The sequence below is a fragment of the Coregonus lavaretus genome, assembly GCF_964263955.1.
Source record: "Coregonus lavaretus genome assembly, chromosome: 38".
NCBI classification, from domain to species: Eukaryota; Metazoa; Chordata; class Actinopteri; order Salmoniformes; family Salmonidae; genus Coregonus; species Coregonus lavaretus.
Window position 1 is genome coordinate 14,842,158 of NC_140025.1, and position 16,895 is coordinate 14,859,052.

General features: G+C 46.4%; 1 protein-coding gene across 1 annotated transcript in view; it reads right to left on the reverse strand.

The window, feature by feature from the left end:
- Positions 1-2,619: 2,619 nt before the first annotated feature.
- LOC311111988 (parathyroid hormone 2 receptor-like) overlaps positions 2,620-16,895 on the reverse strand; it is a 52,537-nt gene continuing 38,261 nt past the window's right edge. Inside the window, exons 11-13 of the mRNA XM_084154939.1 lie at positions 12,866-13,004; positions 4,374-4,415; positions 2,620-3,596 (exon numbers count right to left, since the gene is read on the reverse strand). Of these exons, the coding sequence (XP_084011065.1) occupies positions 3,213-3,596; positions 4,374-4,415; positions 12,866-13,004 (565 nt within the window). The 3' untranslated portion in view covers positions 2,620-3,212. The remainder of the gene's footprint in view (positions 3,597-4,373; positions 4,416-12,865; positions 13,005-16,895) is intronic.

Consider the following 16,895-nt stretch of genomic DNA (forward strand, 5'->3'; position numbering starts at 1 on the left):
ACGTGTCAACAGTATGTTTGTTCTATATATATATATATATATATATATATATATATATATATATATATATATATATATTAAATTGACCATATTCAATTATCATTGTAATTGCACACACAGATGTCAGACATGCACCTACCCCAATGCTCTGTTGCTGATGACTTGGATGAATGCAGGAGCAGATTTCAGGAGCAGGACAAGACACCCTGTTTTTGACTGATGACCGATATAAGGGCATGTGTGTGATAGGCCTATCTGGCGTACATGATTATGATGGTCATAATGCTTCTTGAAGTGTCATAAAGTGTATTTTCTACAAGTTATTTAAAATATGATGAAAAAACATGACTCTAAAGAATTAATTAAAACAACAACAAAGGATTTAAGAAACAAACTTTTCAAACGAAAAGGACACTTCTTGGCAGGAAAAAAATGAATTTGTAGGTGTCATAACCAGCCATAAGATAACACAATAAATGTCACAACAGATGTAAATATATGGGTCATGACAGTATTATGACCATAATATGACAGGTTATGACAAGTTATGTCAACTGCTATCAAATATTATGACACTGGGTGTCAAGTAAAGTGTTTTCCGAAAAGTGTGTTCCTGGCAATCTGGTATTCAAACAACAACAAAGCAGTCACCGCCCACCACTTTTTTTGGTAAACTGAGGGATGGAACTGGAGAGATGTAACCACTCTCAAATATATAGATGGGCCTATTAATTAATTCAAAAGCTACTAAAACACATGGACATTTTTATTTTACAGGTATCCTACTTCACTACAGTACTACCACAAACTAGCCAATTGACATGTTCAAATAAACTGCAGCTGAAACCACATGCCATTTGGAGAATATATTTTTCTGTAGCTGAGTGGGAGAGGAGGTTAAAGTAAAATGCTAGACGTACTACCACTAGCTGTGCCGTGTGAAATTCCATTGCTTATTTGACGAGATTCCTTTGTGAAGCAACCAGGTATATACTGTATGTACTTTAATTGTCAGTTGTCACCCAGGTGTTCCATTTTAAAACCAAATTGGTATTTGCAGGGATTGTGCCTTTTCTGTCTAATCTCACACTGCTTTGTTGAATCCACTCTGTATTCTGATTTATAGTCATTAACTATTACTCATACAGGATACCAAAGCGACCAGATTGTTATTGGCTGGAATTGGCTGAGCAGAAATGGATGCATTTTCTAGATCGCCATTAATTGGTCCATATAGTATGTGTCCAAAATGGCACCCTATTCCCAATATAGTGTACTACTTTTGACCAGAGCTCTATTGGGCCCTGGTCAAAGTAGTGCACTATAAAGGGAATAGGGTGCCATGTGGGACTCAGATGTAGTGTACTGAAGAAATGACATGGCAGGAGCACAACTAATGGGTGTTCTATTAATACATACAGACATGGATATGGTCGGTACTACACACATATGGGTTTGAAGTAGGCTATTTAACCTGGTAAGGGGATAAAATCCCTAATGGCCTAGCTTACATCATAACCTGATCTTACATTACTGTAAGTTGATCACATGTTATATTATCGTTGAATGTGATCGATTTGGTTAATGTGCATTATGCAATCAAGTGTTTTATTTATTATGTATAATTCATTTTTGGCTCTGCTATCCTGTAAACTGTAACTAGGCCACTCAGGAACATTCAATGTCATCTTGGTAATCAATTCCAGTGTATATTTGGCCATGCGTTTTATGGTCTCCCAGTGTCTGTTGGAAAGCAGACTGAACCAGGTTTTCCTCTAGGACTTTGCCTGTGCTTAGCTCTATTCCATTTATTTTTATCCAAGAAAACTCCCTAGTCCTTGCCAATGACAAGCATACCCATAACGTGATGCAGCCACCCCCATGCTTGAAAATATGAAGAGTGGTACTCAGTAATGTGTTATGTTGGATTTGGCCCAAACATAATGCTTTGTATTCAGGACAAAAAGTGTATTTATTTGCCAAGTTCTTTGCAGTATTACTTGCCTTATTGCAAATAGGATGCATGTTTTGGAATATTTTTATTCTGTACAGGCTTCCTTCTTTTAACTCTGTCATTTAGGTTACTATTGTGGAGTAACTACAATGTTGATGATCCATCCTCAGTTTTCTCTTATTACAGCCATTTAACTGTAACTGGTTTAAAATCACATTGGCCTCATTGTGACATTCCAGAGCTGTTTCATTCCTCTCTGTCAATTGAGTTAGGAAGGACACCTGTATATTTGTAGTGACTGGGTGTATTGATACACCATCCAAAGTATAATTAATAACATCACCATGCTCAAAGAGATATTCAGTGTCTGCTTTTTTTTCTTCTACCCATCTACTAATACGTGCCCTTCTTTGCGAGGCATTGGAAAATCTACCTGGTCTTTGTCGTTGAATCTGTACTTGAAATTCACTGCTTGATGGAGGGACTGTACAGATAATTGTATGTGTGTGGTACAGAGATGGGGTAGTCATTCAAAAATCTTGTTAAACACCACTATTGCACACAGAGTTTGTCCATGCAACTTCTTATTTTACTCCTGAAGTTATTTAGGCTTGCCATAACAAAGGGGTTGAATACTTATTGACTCAAGACATTTCAGCTTTTCATTTTTTATTAATTTGTAAAAATGTCTAAAAACATACTGACATTATGGGGTATTGTGTGTAGATCAGTGACACAATCTAAATGTAATCAATTTTTAATTCAGGTTGTAATACAACAAAATGTGGAAAAGGTCAAGGGGTGTGAATACTTTCTGAAGGCACTGTAATTGTCTTCAGCATTATGAATGACACAGACACCAACTAGTCTGTAGCTGCAGCCCTTCCAGTCCATATTTACCCACAGTCCTGTCTGATTGTCTAGCCACCACTCTAAGTGACAAATAAGTCCATGAAAATAATAACCAATGACAATATAGAAAAAAAACAGCAAATCTTAAGCGTTATCTGGCGTAAGACAAAGATATGGTGATATACAGTATCCACAAAACATCACAGATATCTGCCGGAGTCTGGTCTAGTGGTAAGGATGCCAACTCCGGACCACGTATTCGCCTGGCGATGTGGATTTGAGTCTTGAGTTCGGTCTCAGCCACTTTCTGTTTGTGGCCCTCATTCTTGTGTATCCCCCGCTCTACCTTCTCGCTGTCCTGTCATAAAAAATAGCTGTATTTTCCCACTTTCCCTCTACTCTCTCTCTAGAGTGTCTCCTCCAAGTCCTCTCCTATGCTGGTGTTATTCACCACAGGTAAGGACTCTTGGAGGGAGATGTCGTCCACCTGCTTGGCTCTCTCGTCTGGCTCCTCTGGGATGGATGGGGGCAGGCTATCCACCTCAGAGTTGCTGAACACGTAGCCGGGCAGGGTGGTGTGGGTGCTGACGCTGTGCCTGACTTGGCTGCTGCGGTACACGTGGCTGGAGAAGAGGGCGGAGGTGCCCGAGATCACGGCCGGCGGCTGGGTCTGTGGCTGACTGGTATTGCTCTGGTTGAGGCCGTACCGGTAGTTGGTACATGCCGCCGGACCCTTCCCGTCGAACACCAGGTTCCAGCGGGTCCAGGTCTTCTTGATCTCTGCCTGGACCTGAAGAGAACAAGTGGATTGTGTGGGTCAGGTTATAGTATAGTATGGGTCGTGGTATTGTGTGGGTCATGGTATGGGTCAGGATTTTGTATGGTAGTCTATAGTCAGGGCAGAAACTTATTTGGTGAGTTCAGCCAACATTTAGAATGGGGATGCAATGTTTATCCTGAAATTTCATTTTCGCTTTCACTGGACTTTTTCAGAGGTTTTAAAAGCTATGAGAAATAAACAGCCCAACCCAGAAGCGTCAATTATCACTTAGCAACGAACCTGGACGAGAGTAGGGGTGCTCTCGGAACATTAAGATCAAAAAGACCAAACTTGTTCACCAGTTTGGGGGACAAGTAGCACTTTATTTTACAGTAGCTACTGTTTTTACAGTGGTATTTACCTGGTATTGACCAGCAAGTTATGCAGTAGTAACAATGGGTATTTTCTGGTAGCCTACTTACTTACAGTACTTCAAACCCTGTTGGTGGGGATCACTGATGGGTACAATGCGTACGCACAGCATGCACTTGTGCACAGCATGAGTGTTCTATTGTTCTAACCAATGACATCACTAAGTTCCATTAGTTCTAATAACATCTCCCCTCCCCCCTCTCGCTCTCTCATCATGGTTAGTTCCTAGAACTTCCTACTAAACTTATACAAATGGGCAACAAATGGGCAAGTGACTTCAATTAGAGAGTCCAGCATGAAAGATTCTCGAACGCAGCAGCCCTAGAGTGGAGAAGACCTTAAACCTTCTGGCCGTGTCTGGTGAATAGTACTCACCTCTCCATTGCAGTAGCAGTAGATAATGGACACAAAGAAACCCTGTGAAGAGATGAAAGCGAGAAAGGTTAGAGGCATGTATTGAAAGCTCAAATTCCGGCTGACAGTATAAATGATGTGACCTTCTCTACGAATGAGAGGTGTCCATGACCTTTGGAGAATAATATCGATATGATGTGCTCAGGATAGAGAGCTCTTAGAGAAAAACAAAGACATGATGGATTGGGTTTGTTTTGTTGTATCTACTTTCCTTCTTTTTTTTTTTTACACAATTCCTTTAAAAAACATACCATGTTTCCCTGCATCTCTAAAAATCAGAACTCAAAAGTAGTGTAATGTTAAGATTGACCCACGTCCCACGACATCGGTTGTGTATATCCAGCTACAGTGGGGAGAACAAGTATTTGATACACTGCCGATTTTACAGGTTTTCCTACTTACAAAGCATGTAGAGGTCTGTAATTTTATCATAGGTACACTTCAACTGTGAGAGATGGAATCTAAAACAAAAATCCAGAAAATCACATTGTATGATTTTTAAGTAATTAATTTGCATTTTATTGCATGACAAGTATTTGATCACCTACCAACCAGTAAGAATTCCGGCTCTCACAGACCTGTTAGTTTTTCTTTAAGAAGCCCTCCTGTTCTCCACTCATTACCGGTATTAACTGCACCTGTTTGAACTCGTTACCTGTATAAAAGACACCTGTCCACACACTCAATCAAACAGACTCCAACCTCTCCACAATGGCCAAGACCAGAGAGCTGTGTAAGGACATCAGGGATAAAATTGTAGACCTGCACAAGGCTGGGATGGGCTACAGGACAATAGGCAAGCAGCTTGGTGAGAAGGCAACAACTGTTGGCGCAATTATTAGAAAATGGAATGGAAGTTCAAGATGACAGTCAATCACCCTCGGTCTGGGGCTCCATGCAAGATCTCACCTCGTGGGGCATCAATGATCATGAGGAAGGTGAGGGATCAGCCCAGAACTACACGGCAGGACCTGGTCAATGACCTGAAGAGAGCTGGGACCACAGTCTCAAAGAAAACCATTAGTAACACACTACGCCGTCATGGATTAAAATCCTGCAGCGCACGCAAGGTCCCCCTGCTCAAGCCAGTGCATGTCCAGCCCCGTCTGAAGTTTGCCAATGACCATCTGGATGATCCAGAGGAGGAATGGGAGAAGGTCATGTGGTCTGATGAGACAAAAATAGAGCTTTTTGGTCTAAACTCCACTCACCGTGTTTGGAGGAAGAAGAAGGATGAGTACAACCCCAAGAACACCATCCCAACCGTGAAGCATGGAGGTGGAAACATCATTCTTTGGGGATGCTTTTCTGCAAAGGGGACAGGACAACTGCACCGTATTGACGGGAGGATGGAGGGGGCATGTATCGCGAGATCTTGGCCAACAACCTTCCCTCAGTAAGAGCATTGAAGATGGGTCATGGCTGGGTCTTCCAGCATGACAATGACAAGAAACGCACAGCCAGGGCAACTAAGGAGTGGCTCCGTAAGAAGCATCTCAAGGTCCTGGAGTGGCCTAGACAGTCTCCAGACCTGAACCCAATAGAAAAAATATTTGGAGGGAGCTGAAAGTCCGTATTGCCCAGCGACAGCCCCGAAACCTGAAGGATCTGGAGAAGGTCTGTATGGAGGAGTGGGTGATAGATTAATTTGTGTATTAAGAATAATGACTAAAGGATTTCACCCCAAATACAGTAGAAATGTGTATACGATATTCGAATTATCATGTAGTGTCAACCCACTAACAGAGGGGTACTAAACATTCAAGGGTGAAGGAGAAGGCGGAAACTGTTTAAGAAAGCCACCTAAAGGTGGGAGGAGCATAGTGCCTTTGTTTGTCAAGAGGTATAATGTCACGGTTTCGACCGAGGCTGCTCCTCCTCCTGGTTCGGGCAGGCTTCGGCGGTCGTCGTCCCCGGAGTACTAGCTGCCACCGATCTATGTTTCATGTTCGTTTGGTTTGGTCTTAATGTTGTACACCTGTGTCTAGTTAGTCCTCGTTAGTGTTCTATTTAGTTCTCGTTGTGTGTGTCTGTGTTTGTGTGTGATTGCGCCTCTGTTATGTGTTGGAGCTATATTTTTCCCTCCAGTGTTTGGAGTGGTTTCTTTGCACATGTTTTGTGCGCAGTTTATTTTGTCGCCTGTGTGCGCCTGGTATTCGCCTTCAGGATTATTGTGCTTTTGTTTGTGTGAATTTTGCACTAAAGCCTTTGAACTGAGCCTCTGCGTCCTGCGCCTGATTCCTACACCACACCCACCTTCAGCACCTTATGACAGAATCACACACCACAATGGAATCAGCAGGATCGGCAGAGACGCCTGTGTCGCTCGAGGAGCATATCCGTGGACAAGATGGCCAGATTCGACAACTGGAGACCGCTCTACAGGAGGTAATCTACACCTTGCACCGATGGGAGGCCAGCCGGGTACCCACACCTCCACCTATCCTGCCCACCCCATCGGTCGGTCCACCAGTCCTAGGTTCGGAACCCAGGGGGATTCGGCTCTCGCTCCCGAGGGCGTATGACGGAACAGCTGCCGGGTGTCAGGGGTTCCTCCTGCAGGTGGAGCTCTACCTGGCCACTGTACACCCGGTGCCCTCGGGATACGAGAGCGTTTCCGCCCTCATCTCCTGTCTCACGGGCAAGGCGTTGGAGTGGGCTAACGCCGAGTGGAGGAGAATGGACGCCAACACCGTGACCTACGCAGAGTTCTCCCGCCGCTTCAAGGCCGTGTTCGACCATCCACCTGAGGGCAAAGCGGCGGGGGAGCGTCTAGTCCAGTTGAGACAGGGGAGGAGGAGCGCGCAGGCGTTCGCTCTAGAGTACCGGACTCTAGCGGCTGATGCAGGGTGGAATGAGCGGGCTCTCATCGACCATTTTCGATGTAACCTTTGAGAGGACGTTCAACGTGAGTTGGCCTGCAGGGATACCCATCTTACATTCGACCAGTTGGTCGATATGTCCATCCGTCTGGACACCCTGCTGGCCACCCGTGGAGGTCCCGAGGGGAGTCCGTCCATTCCGCCCTCCGGCGCCTCCGAGCCGAGCCCTATGGAGCTCGGGGGTGCCGGCGCTAGAGAACGGAGTAGGAGGAGCCCGAGGGGGCCTGTCTCCTGCACCAAGTGCGGTCGTGGAGGGCACACTGCGGCCAGGTGCTGGGGAGGGTTCTCCGGGGGAGAAGACAACAGGCCACGCACTGGGGGTGCCTCCCAGGTGAGTAGACGTCCCACTTACCCAGAGCTTTCTGTTGCGCACTTTTGTATACCTGTGTGTTTTCCACAGGTTGCACCTCATTGCCAGCATAAGGCGCTCGTAGATTCAGGCGCAGCTGGGAATTTTGTTGATCTGAAGTTTTGTTTTGAGTTAGGGATCCCTCTCCTACCTGTTCACAAACCTTTTCCCGTTCATGCCTTAGATAGCCGTCCGTTGGGGTCGGGGTTGATCAGGGAGATCACAGCGCCACTTCGGATGTGTGCGCAGGGGGGTCATGAGGAGACTATACAGCTGTATCTGATCGACTCTCCTGCGTACCCAGTGGTGCTGGGGATTCCCTGGTTAAGCACCCACAACCCTGCTATTTCGTGGCAACAGAGGGCTCTCGATGGGTGGTCTGCTCAGTGCGAGGGGCGATGTCTGGGTGTTTCCGTGGGGGCGACTTCGGTGGAGAGTCCAAACCAAGTGCCCGCACTGCACATTCCGCCTGAATATGGGGATTTAGCTCTCGTGTTTAGCAAAACTAGGGCGACGCAGTTGCCTCCTCATAGACAGGGGGATTGTGCGATTGATCTCCAGGCAGGAGCAGCGCTCCCACGGAGCCATGTGTATCCTTTGTCTCAAGAGGAGAGAAAAGCTATGGAGACTTACATAGCCGAATCTTTGAGACAGGGATACATTAGGCCCTCCACTTCTCCCGCCTCCTCGAGTTTCTTTTTTGTGAAAAAGAAGGATGGAGGGTTGCGCCCGTGCATTGATTACCGTGGTCTCAATCAGATTACTGTGAAATACAGTTATCCACTCCCTCTGATTGCGACCATGACGGAGTCATTGCATGGAGCGCGGTTTTTCACAAAACTGGATCTCAGGAGCGCGTATAACTTGGTGCGCATTAGGGAGGGTGACGAATGGAAGACAGCGTTTAGTACCACGTCAGGTCATTTCGAATATCTCGTCATGCCATATGGGTTGATGAATGCTCCATCAGTCTTCCAATCCTTCGTAGATGAGATTTTCCGGGATATGCAGGGACAAGGGGTGGTCGTGTACATTGATGACATTCTGGTGTACTCGTCTACCCGAGCCGAGCATATAACCCTGGTGCGTCGTGTATTGAGGAGGCTGTTGGAGCACGACCTATATGTCAAGGCAGAGAAATGTCTGTTTTTCCAGGAGTCGGTCTCCTTTTTGGGTTATCGGTTGTCCGCGTCAGGGGTGAGAGTGGAGGTGGATCGTGTGTCCGCTGTGCGTAATTGGCAAACCCCAACTACTGTAAAAGAGGTGCAGCAGTTTTTGGGCTTTGCGAATTACTACCGGAGGTTTATCCGGGGTTTTGGACAGGTGGCAGCTCCCATCACGTCCCTTCTGAAGGGGGGTCCGGTGCGACTGCAGTGGTCAGCCGATGCGGACGGGGCCTTTAGGAGACTGAAGGACCTGTTTACGTCGGCTCCGGTGCTGGCGCATCCGGATCCCGCATTACCCTTTCAGGTTGAGGTAGACGCGTCTGAGGCTGGTATAGGGGCCGTTCTCTCTCAACGGTCCGGCACGCCACCTAAACTCCGCCCCTGTGCTTTTTACTCTAAGATGCTCAGCCCGGCGGAGCGTAACTATGACGTTGGGGACAGGGAGCTGTTAGCTGTAGTTCAAGCCCTTAAGGTGTGGAGGCATTGGCTTGAGGGGGCTCAAAACCCTTTCCTCATTTTGACTGACCATCGGAACCTGGAGTACATCCGGGCAGCGAGGAGACTGAACCCTCGCCAGGCTCGATGGAGTATGTTTCTCACCAGGTTCGTATTTAAAATCACGAACATCCCTGGGTCCCAGAATGGTAAGGCAGATGCGCTGTCCCGGCGGTATGACACGGAGGAGAGGTCCGTTGAGCCCACTCCCATACTACCGGAGTCGTTCCTTGTGGCACCGGTGGTGTGGGAGGTCGATTCCGAAATCGAGCGAGCGTTGCGTACCGACCCCAGCCCTCCACAGTGTCCTGAGGGTCGGAAGTACGTTCCGCTCGAGATTTGGGATCGACTCATTTACTGGGCTCACACGTCACCCTCCTCTGGACATCCGGGTATCGGCCGGACAGTGCATTGCCTTAGCACTAAATACTGGTGGCCCACTTTGGCTAGGGATGTGAGGGTTTATGTCTCCTCCTGCTCGGTGTGCGCCCAGTGTAAGGCTCCCCGACATCTGCCCAGGGGTAAGTTACAGCCCCTACCCGTTCCACAACGACCATGGTCCCACCTCTCGTGGATTTTGTAACAGACCTTCCCCTCTCTCAGGGGAATACCACCATCCTGGTCGTTGTGGACCGTTTCTCTAAGGCCTGTCGTCTTCTCCCTATGTCGGGTCTTCCTACTGCCCTACAGACTGCTGAGGCCCTATTTACCCACGTCTTCCGGCATTACGGGGTCCCCGAGGATATAGTGTCTGATCGAGGCCCCCAGTTTACCTCCCGGATGTGGAGAGCGTTTATGGAGCATTTGGGGGCCCGGTTAGCCTTACCTCGGGGTACCACCCGGAGAGTAACGGGCAGGTAGAACGTGTCAACCAGGATGTGGGTAGGTTTCTGAGGTCTTATTGCCAGGACCGGCCTGAGGAGTGGGCGCGTTACATTCCCTGGGCCGAGATGGCCCTGAATTCTCTCCGCCACTCCTCTACCAACCTAACCCCTTTCCAATGTGTATTAGGTTACCAGCCGGTTCTGGCACCGTGGCAGCAGAGCCAGATCGAGGCCCCTGCGGTGGATGATTGGATGAGGCGCTCTGAAGAGACGTGGAACGCTGCCCACGTCCACCTGCAGCGGGCCGTCCGTCGTCACAAGGCGAGCGCCGATCTCCACCGCAGTGAGGGGCCGGTGTACGCACCCGGAGATCGAGTCTGGCTCTCTACCAGAAACCTACCCCTCCGCCTGCCCTGCCGGAAGCTGGGTCGGCGGTTTGTGGGGCCCTTTAAAGTCCTGAGAAGATTGAACGAGGTGTGTTATAAGTTACATCTACCTGTTGAATATAAGAATATTAACCCCTCGTTCCATGTGTCTCTTCTCAGGCCGGTGGTAGCTGGTCCACTCCAGGACAATGAGATAGGAGAGACTCCTCCGCCCCCATTGGACATCGAGGGGGCTCCGGCGTACACCGTTCGGTCCATCTTGGACTCCAGACGCCGGATGGGGGGTCTCCAGTATCTCGTGGAGTGGGAGGGGTACGGCCCGGAGGAGCGGTGCTGGGTGCCGCGGAGGGACATCCTAGACCCATCTCTCCTGTCGGAGTTCCACCGGGACCATCCCGCGCGCCCTGCTCCGCGTCCTCCTGGTCGTCCCCGAGGCCGGGGTCGGCGCACGGCTGGAGCCGCGCGTCAAGGGGGGGGTACTGTCACGGTTTCGGCCGAGGCTGCTCCTTCTCCTGGTTCGGGCAGGCTTCGGCGGTCGTCGTCCCCGGAGTACTAGCTGCCACCGATCTATGTTTCATGTTCGTTTGGTTTGGTCTTAATGTTGTACACCTGTGTCTAGTTAGTCCTCGTTAGTGTTCTATTTAGTTCTCGTTGTGTGTGTCTGTGTTTGTGTGTGATTGCGCCTCTGTTACGTGTTGGAGCTACATTTTTCCCTCCAGTGTTTGGAGTGGTTTCTTTGCACATGTTTTGTGCGCAGTTTATTTTGTCGCCTGTGTGCGCCTGGTATTCGCCTTCAGGATTATTGTGCTTTTGTTTGTGTGAATTTTGCACTAAAGCCTTTGAACTGAGCCTCTGCGTCCTGCGCCTGATTCCTACACCACACCCACCTTCAGCACCTTATGACATATAAAAACAGTATGTATGTGTTTTTGGCGGCAGAGCTCTCTCCATGAATAAAAATACAGATAATACTTGTGGGCTGTGGACCTTGAATCATTGATGATTAAAACCAGAGCCTTACAACCTCTGGTAATGATTCAAGCTTAGGTTGAAGTAGAGATAGAAATTCACGTAACAGTGGGCCAGAATCCCTGCTGCAGTGTGTGCAAACCTGGTCAAGACCTACAGGAAACATATGATCTCTGTAATTGCAAACAAAGGTTTCTGTACCAAATATTAAGTTCTGCTTTTCTGATGTATCAAATACTTATGTCATGCAATAAAATGCAAATTAATTACTTAAAAATCATACAATGTGATTTTCTGGATCTTTGTTTTAGATTCCGTCTCTCACAGTTGAAGTGTACCTATGATAAAAATTACAGACCTCTACATGCTTTGTAAGTAGGAAAACCTGCAAAATCGGCAGTGTATCAAATACTTGTTCTCCCCACTGTATACACTTCAATCCCAAATGAATAGAAAAGATAAGCACCATCTACTTTCCTGGTTTTATTCTGCACTTATCTTTTCATTCATTTATTCATAGCTGGATTTGCACGTCATGAAATGTGGTTTTATCTCTTGACATAAGACTACGTTAGAGGTCTAAAAACATCTGAAAGAATTGAAAGTGTAATGTCCCTTTAAGCTATGATGCTCAAATTCTCACATTTAAAATCATATCAATATTGCTTTCTAGTGCTGAGCGATTAACCAACATTTCTGTTATTTTTCACACAACTAATTGACCGACGTTAGTTAAATTATTTAAATTCTATTTCGTTCTCACGATAGTTTCTCGAATAGAGATAAATCATATCAAGCCCGAACTGTGCAATGTAGTAGGGAGTTGTATTTTACAACAGGCCAATATTCTACATAGTTTAGCTCAGAAAACGTGCTAATTAACTACAATTAACATAATCCAATGCACGGCTACTATAAGTATGCCTTATTTACTTTGAAGAACTACTAAAATAGTGATTTTGTCAGACAGCATAGGCAGCAGCTCTATAGAGATGAGAATAAAGTAATCAAATAAAACCAAATGTAATATACACAACAAATATTTTATAAAAGTAATGTGAATAAATAATGGTTAATAAGTGATAAGCAGTAATGGGCAGTCACTACCATTATGGGGCTTTTATTAATATTCTGTGTTGTTACAGCATACAACCCACATAATGAATAGTGCATTTAATGTAAAAATGCAATGTAAAAAATGACATAGAAAAAACATGATTCTTTTTTTATAATTGAACCGAAAATGAGCCAACCTCAAAAAGCACTAATCGCTCAGCACTATTGCTTTCTACAGTTCAAAAGCTATTAGCAATGGGCAATATATGACAGATCAGTTACATGCAATCCAAAACAGGATCCCCAATTGGGGTGAAAGCGAGCACCTGGAAAGAGTTGAAAAAGAGCTCACAGTACATTCGGACCTCCCATCCGACCCCTTTGAACGAGTGTGGCATGCCCACAAACACTATGTAGTGGACCCCGAACACCAGCACCAGCACTAGAGTGGACTTAGCCAGTTTCCTGTGGAAGGGACAGTAGAAAACTGTATAATCCTCTATTGATGGAATCATTTGTGCAGCATCAGACAACAATCAATGTACATATAACAAACCAACAATGAAACATATCTTAAAAACAGACCTGCAACATGGTTCGAGATTATTGTAATACAAACAAATGGTATTTTGGTATTTTATTAGGCCTGGGGTGGCTAAATCAATCTCTGGAGGGCAGAGTGTCTGCTGATTTTTGTTATTTCCTTTTGATTTGTGTCCAATTAAGACCTATACAACTGGCTGAGGGGAGTTCCTACCTAATCACTGACCTTAATGTATCAATCACTGTAGTTGAAGTACCAGTGACTCGCTCAATACAGAAGTGGTCAGATGACGCGGATGCTACGCTACAGGACTGTTTTGCTAGCACAGACTGGAATATGTTCCGGGATTCATCCAATACCACCTCAGTCACCGGCTTCATCAATAAGTGCATGGACGATGTCGTCCCCACAGTAACCATACGTACATATCCCAACCAGACAGTGGTGGAATAAGTACTCAATTTTCATACTTGAGTAAAAGTAAAGATACCTTAATAGAAAATGACTCAAGTAAAAGTGAAAGTCACCCAGTAAAATATTAATTGAGTTAAAATCTAAAAGTATTTGGTTTTAAATATACTTAAGTATCAAAAGTAAATGGAATTGACAAAATGTACTTAAGTATCAAAAGTAAAAGTAAAAGTATAAATCATTTCAAATTCCTTATATTAAGCAACCAGATGGCACAATTTTCGTATAAAAAAATAAATAATGTATGGATAGCCAGGGGCACACTCCAACCCTCAGACATAATTGACAAACGAAGCATTTGCGTTTAGTGAGTCCACCAGATCAGAGGCAGTAGGGATGACCAGGGATGTTCTCTTGATAAGTGTGTGAATTGGACCATTTTCCTGTCAAAATGGATCTATGGAGTAAAAAGTACATTATTTTCTTTAGGAATGTTGTGAAGTAAAAGTTGCTAAAAATATAAATAGTAAAGTACAGATACCCCAAAAAACTACTTAAGTAGTACTTTAAATAATTTTTACTGAAGTACTTTACACCACTGCAACCAGAAGCCATGGATTACAGGCAACATCCGCACCGAGCTAAAGGCTAGAGCTGCCGCTTTCAAGGAGCGGAACACTAATCCGAAAGCTTATAAGAAATCCCGCTATCCCCTCAGACGAACAATCAAACAGGCAAAGTGTCAATACAGGACTAAGATTTAATCCTACTACACCGGCTTAGATGCTCGTCGGATGTGGCAGGGCTTGCATACTATTACGGACCATAAAGGGAAAGCCAGCCACGAGCTGCCCAGTGACGCGAGCCTACCAGACGAGCTAAATGCCTTTTATGCTTGCTTCGAGGCAAGTAACACTGAAGCATTCATGAGAGCACCAGCTGTTCCGGACGACACGCTCTCGGTAGCCGATGTGAGCACGATGGGACAAGGATATCCCAGCCGGCCAAACCCTCCCCAAACCTGGACGACGCTGGGACAATTGTATGCTGCCTCATGGGTCTCCCTGTCGCGGCCGGCTGCGACACAGCCTGGGATCGAACCCGGATCTGTAGTGACGCCTCTAGCACTGCGATGCAGTGCCTTAGACCGCTGCGCCAATTGGGAGGCCTGTGAGCATGACCTTTAAACAGGTCAACATTCACAAGGCCGCGGGGCCAGACGGATTACCAGGACGTGTCTCAGAGCATGCGCGGACCAACTGGCAAGTGTTTTCACTGTCATTTTCAACCTCTCCCTGACAGTCTGTAATACCTACATGTTTCAAGCAGACCACCGTAGTCCCTGTGCCCAAGAAAGCAAAGGTAACCTGCCTAAATGACTACCGCCCGTAGCACTCACGTCGGTAGCCATGAAGTGCTTAGAAAGGCTGGTCATGGCTCACATCAACACCATCATCCCGGAAACCCTAGACCCACTCCAATTCGCATACCGCCCCAACAGATCCACAGATGACGCAATCTCAATCGCACTCCACATGGCCCTTTCCCACCTGGACAAAATAACCATGTATGTGAGAATGCTGTTCATTGACTACAGCTCAGTGTTCAACAGCATAGTGCCCACAAAGCTCATCACTAAGCTAAGGACCCTGGGACTAAACACCTCCCTCTGCAACTGGATCCTGGACTTCCTGACAGGCCGCTCCCAGGTGGTAAGGGTAGGCAACAACACATCTCCCACGCTGAACCTCAACACTGGGGCCCCTCAGGGGTGCGTGCTTAGTCCCCTCCTGTACTCCCTGTTCACCCACGACTGCGTGGCCAAGCACGACTCCAACACCATCATTACGTTTGCTGACGACACAACAGTGGTAGGCCTGATCACCGACAACGATGAGACAGCCTATAGGGAGGAGGTCAGAGATCTGGCAGTGTGGTGCCAGGACAACAACCTCTCCCTCAATGTGAGCAAGAAAAAGGAGCTGATCGTGGACTACAGGAAAAGGAGGGCCAAACAGGCCTCCATTAACATCGACGGGGCTGCAGTGGAGCGGGTCAAGAGTTTCAAGTTCCTTGGTGTCCACATCACCAACAAACTATCATGGTCCAAACACCCCAAGACAGTCGTGAAGAAGGCACGACAACACCTTTTCCCCCTCAGGAGACTGAAAAGATTTGGCATGGGTTCCTAGATCCTCAAAAAGTTCTACAGCTGCACCATCGAGCGCATCCTGACCAGTTGCATCACCGCCTGGTATGGCAACTGCTCGGCATCTGACTGTAAGGCGCTACAGAGGGTAGTGCGTACGGCCCAGTACATCACTGGGGCCAAGCTTCCTGCCATCCAGGACCTATATACTAGGCGGATGCCCAAAAAATTGTCAAAGACTCCAGTCACCCAAGTCATAGAATGTTCTCTCTGCTACCGCATGACAAGCGGTACCGGAGCGCCAAGTCTAGGTGCAAAAGGCTCCTTAACAGCTTCTACCCCCAAGCCAAAAGACTAGTGAACAATTCATCAAATTGCCACCCGGACTATTTACATTGACCCCCACCCCCTTTGTTTTTACACTGCTGCTACTCGCTGTTTATTATCTATACATAGTCACTTTACCCCTACCTACATGTACAAATTACCTCGACTAAGCTGTACCCCCGCATATTGACTTTGTACCGGTACCCCCTGTATATAGCCTTGTTATTGTTATTTTATTGTGTTACTTTTTATTTTATTTTTTACTTTACTTTATCTAGTAAATATTTTCTTAACTCTATTTATTGAACTGCATTGTTGGTTAAGGGCTTGTAAGTAAGCATTTCACGGTAAGGTCTACACCTGTTGTATTCGACGCATGTGACAAATACACTTGTATTAGATTTTTTTGATCAAGTACAAGGGAGGAGAGAGAACCCACAGACACTCTGCCCTCCAGGAATTGAGTTTGACACCCCTGCATTAGGCTATATGAGAAAGCACTCTGTCCATGATATGTGTCTGGTAAAGTGCATGTGATGTGTCTGGTAAAGTGCATGTGATGTGTCTGGTAAAGTGCATGTGATGTGTCTGGTAAAGTGCATGTGATGTGTCTGGAAAAGTGCATGTGATATGTGTCTGGTAAAGTGCATGTGATATGTGTCTGGGAAAGTGCATGTTATATGCATCTGGAAAAGTGCATGTGATATGTGTCTGGAAAAGTGCATGTGGTGGTGATGGGGTTTGAGAGGGACAGGATGGAAAAGACATGGGTCAAGCTAAACCACATGCAGCTGGCATCAAGCTAAAATAATTGAATTTCTTGGCAGCCATCTTTATCTGACAGTCCTTTGCAGTGCTTGACTTGGACTGAAATATATGCCGGTACTCACTTTGGGTGCCGGTACTGTTTACATTTAGGTGCAGG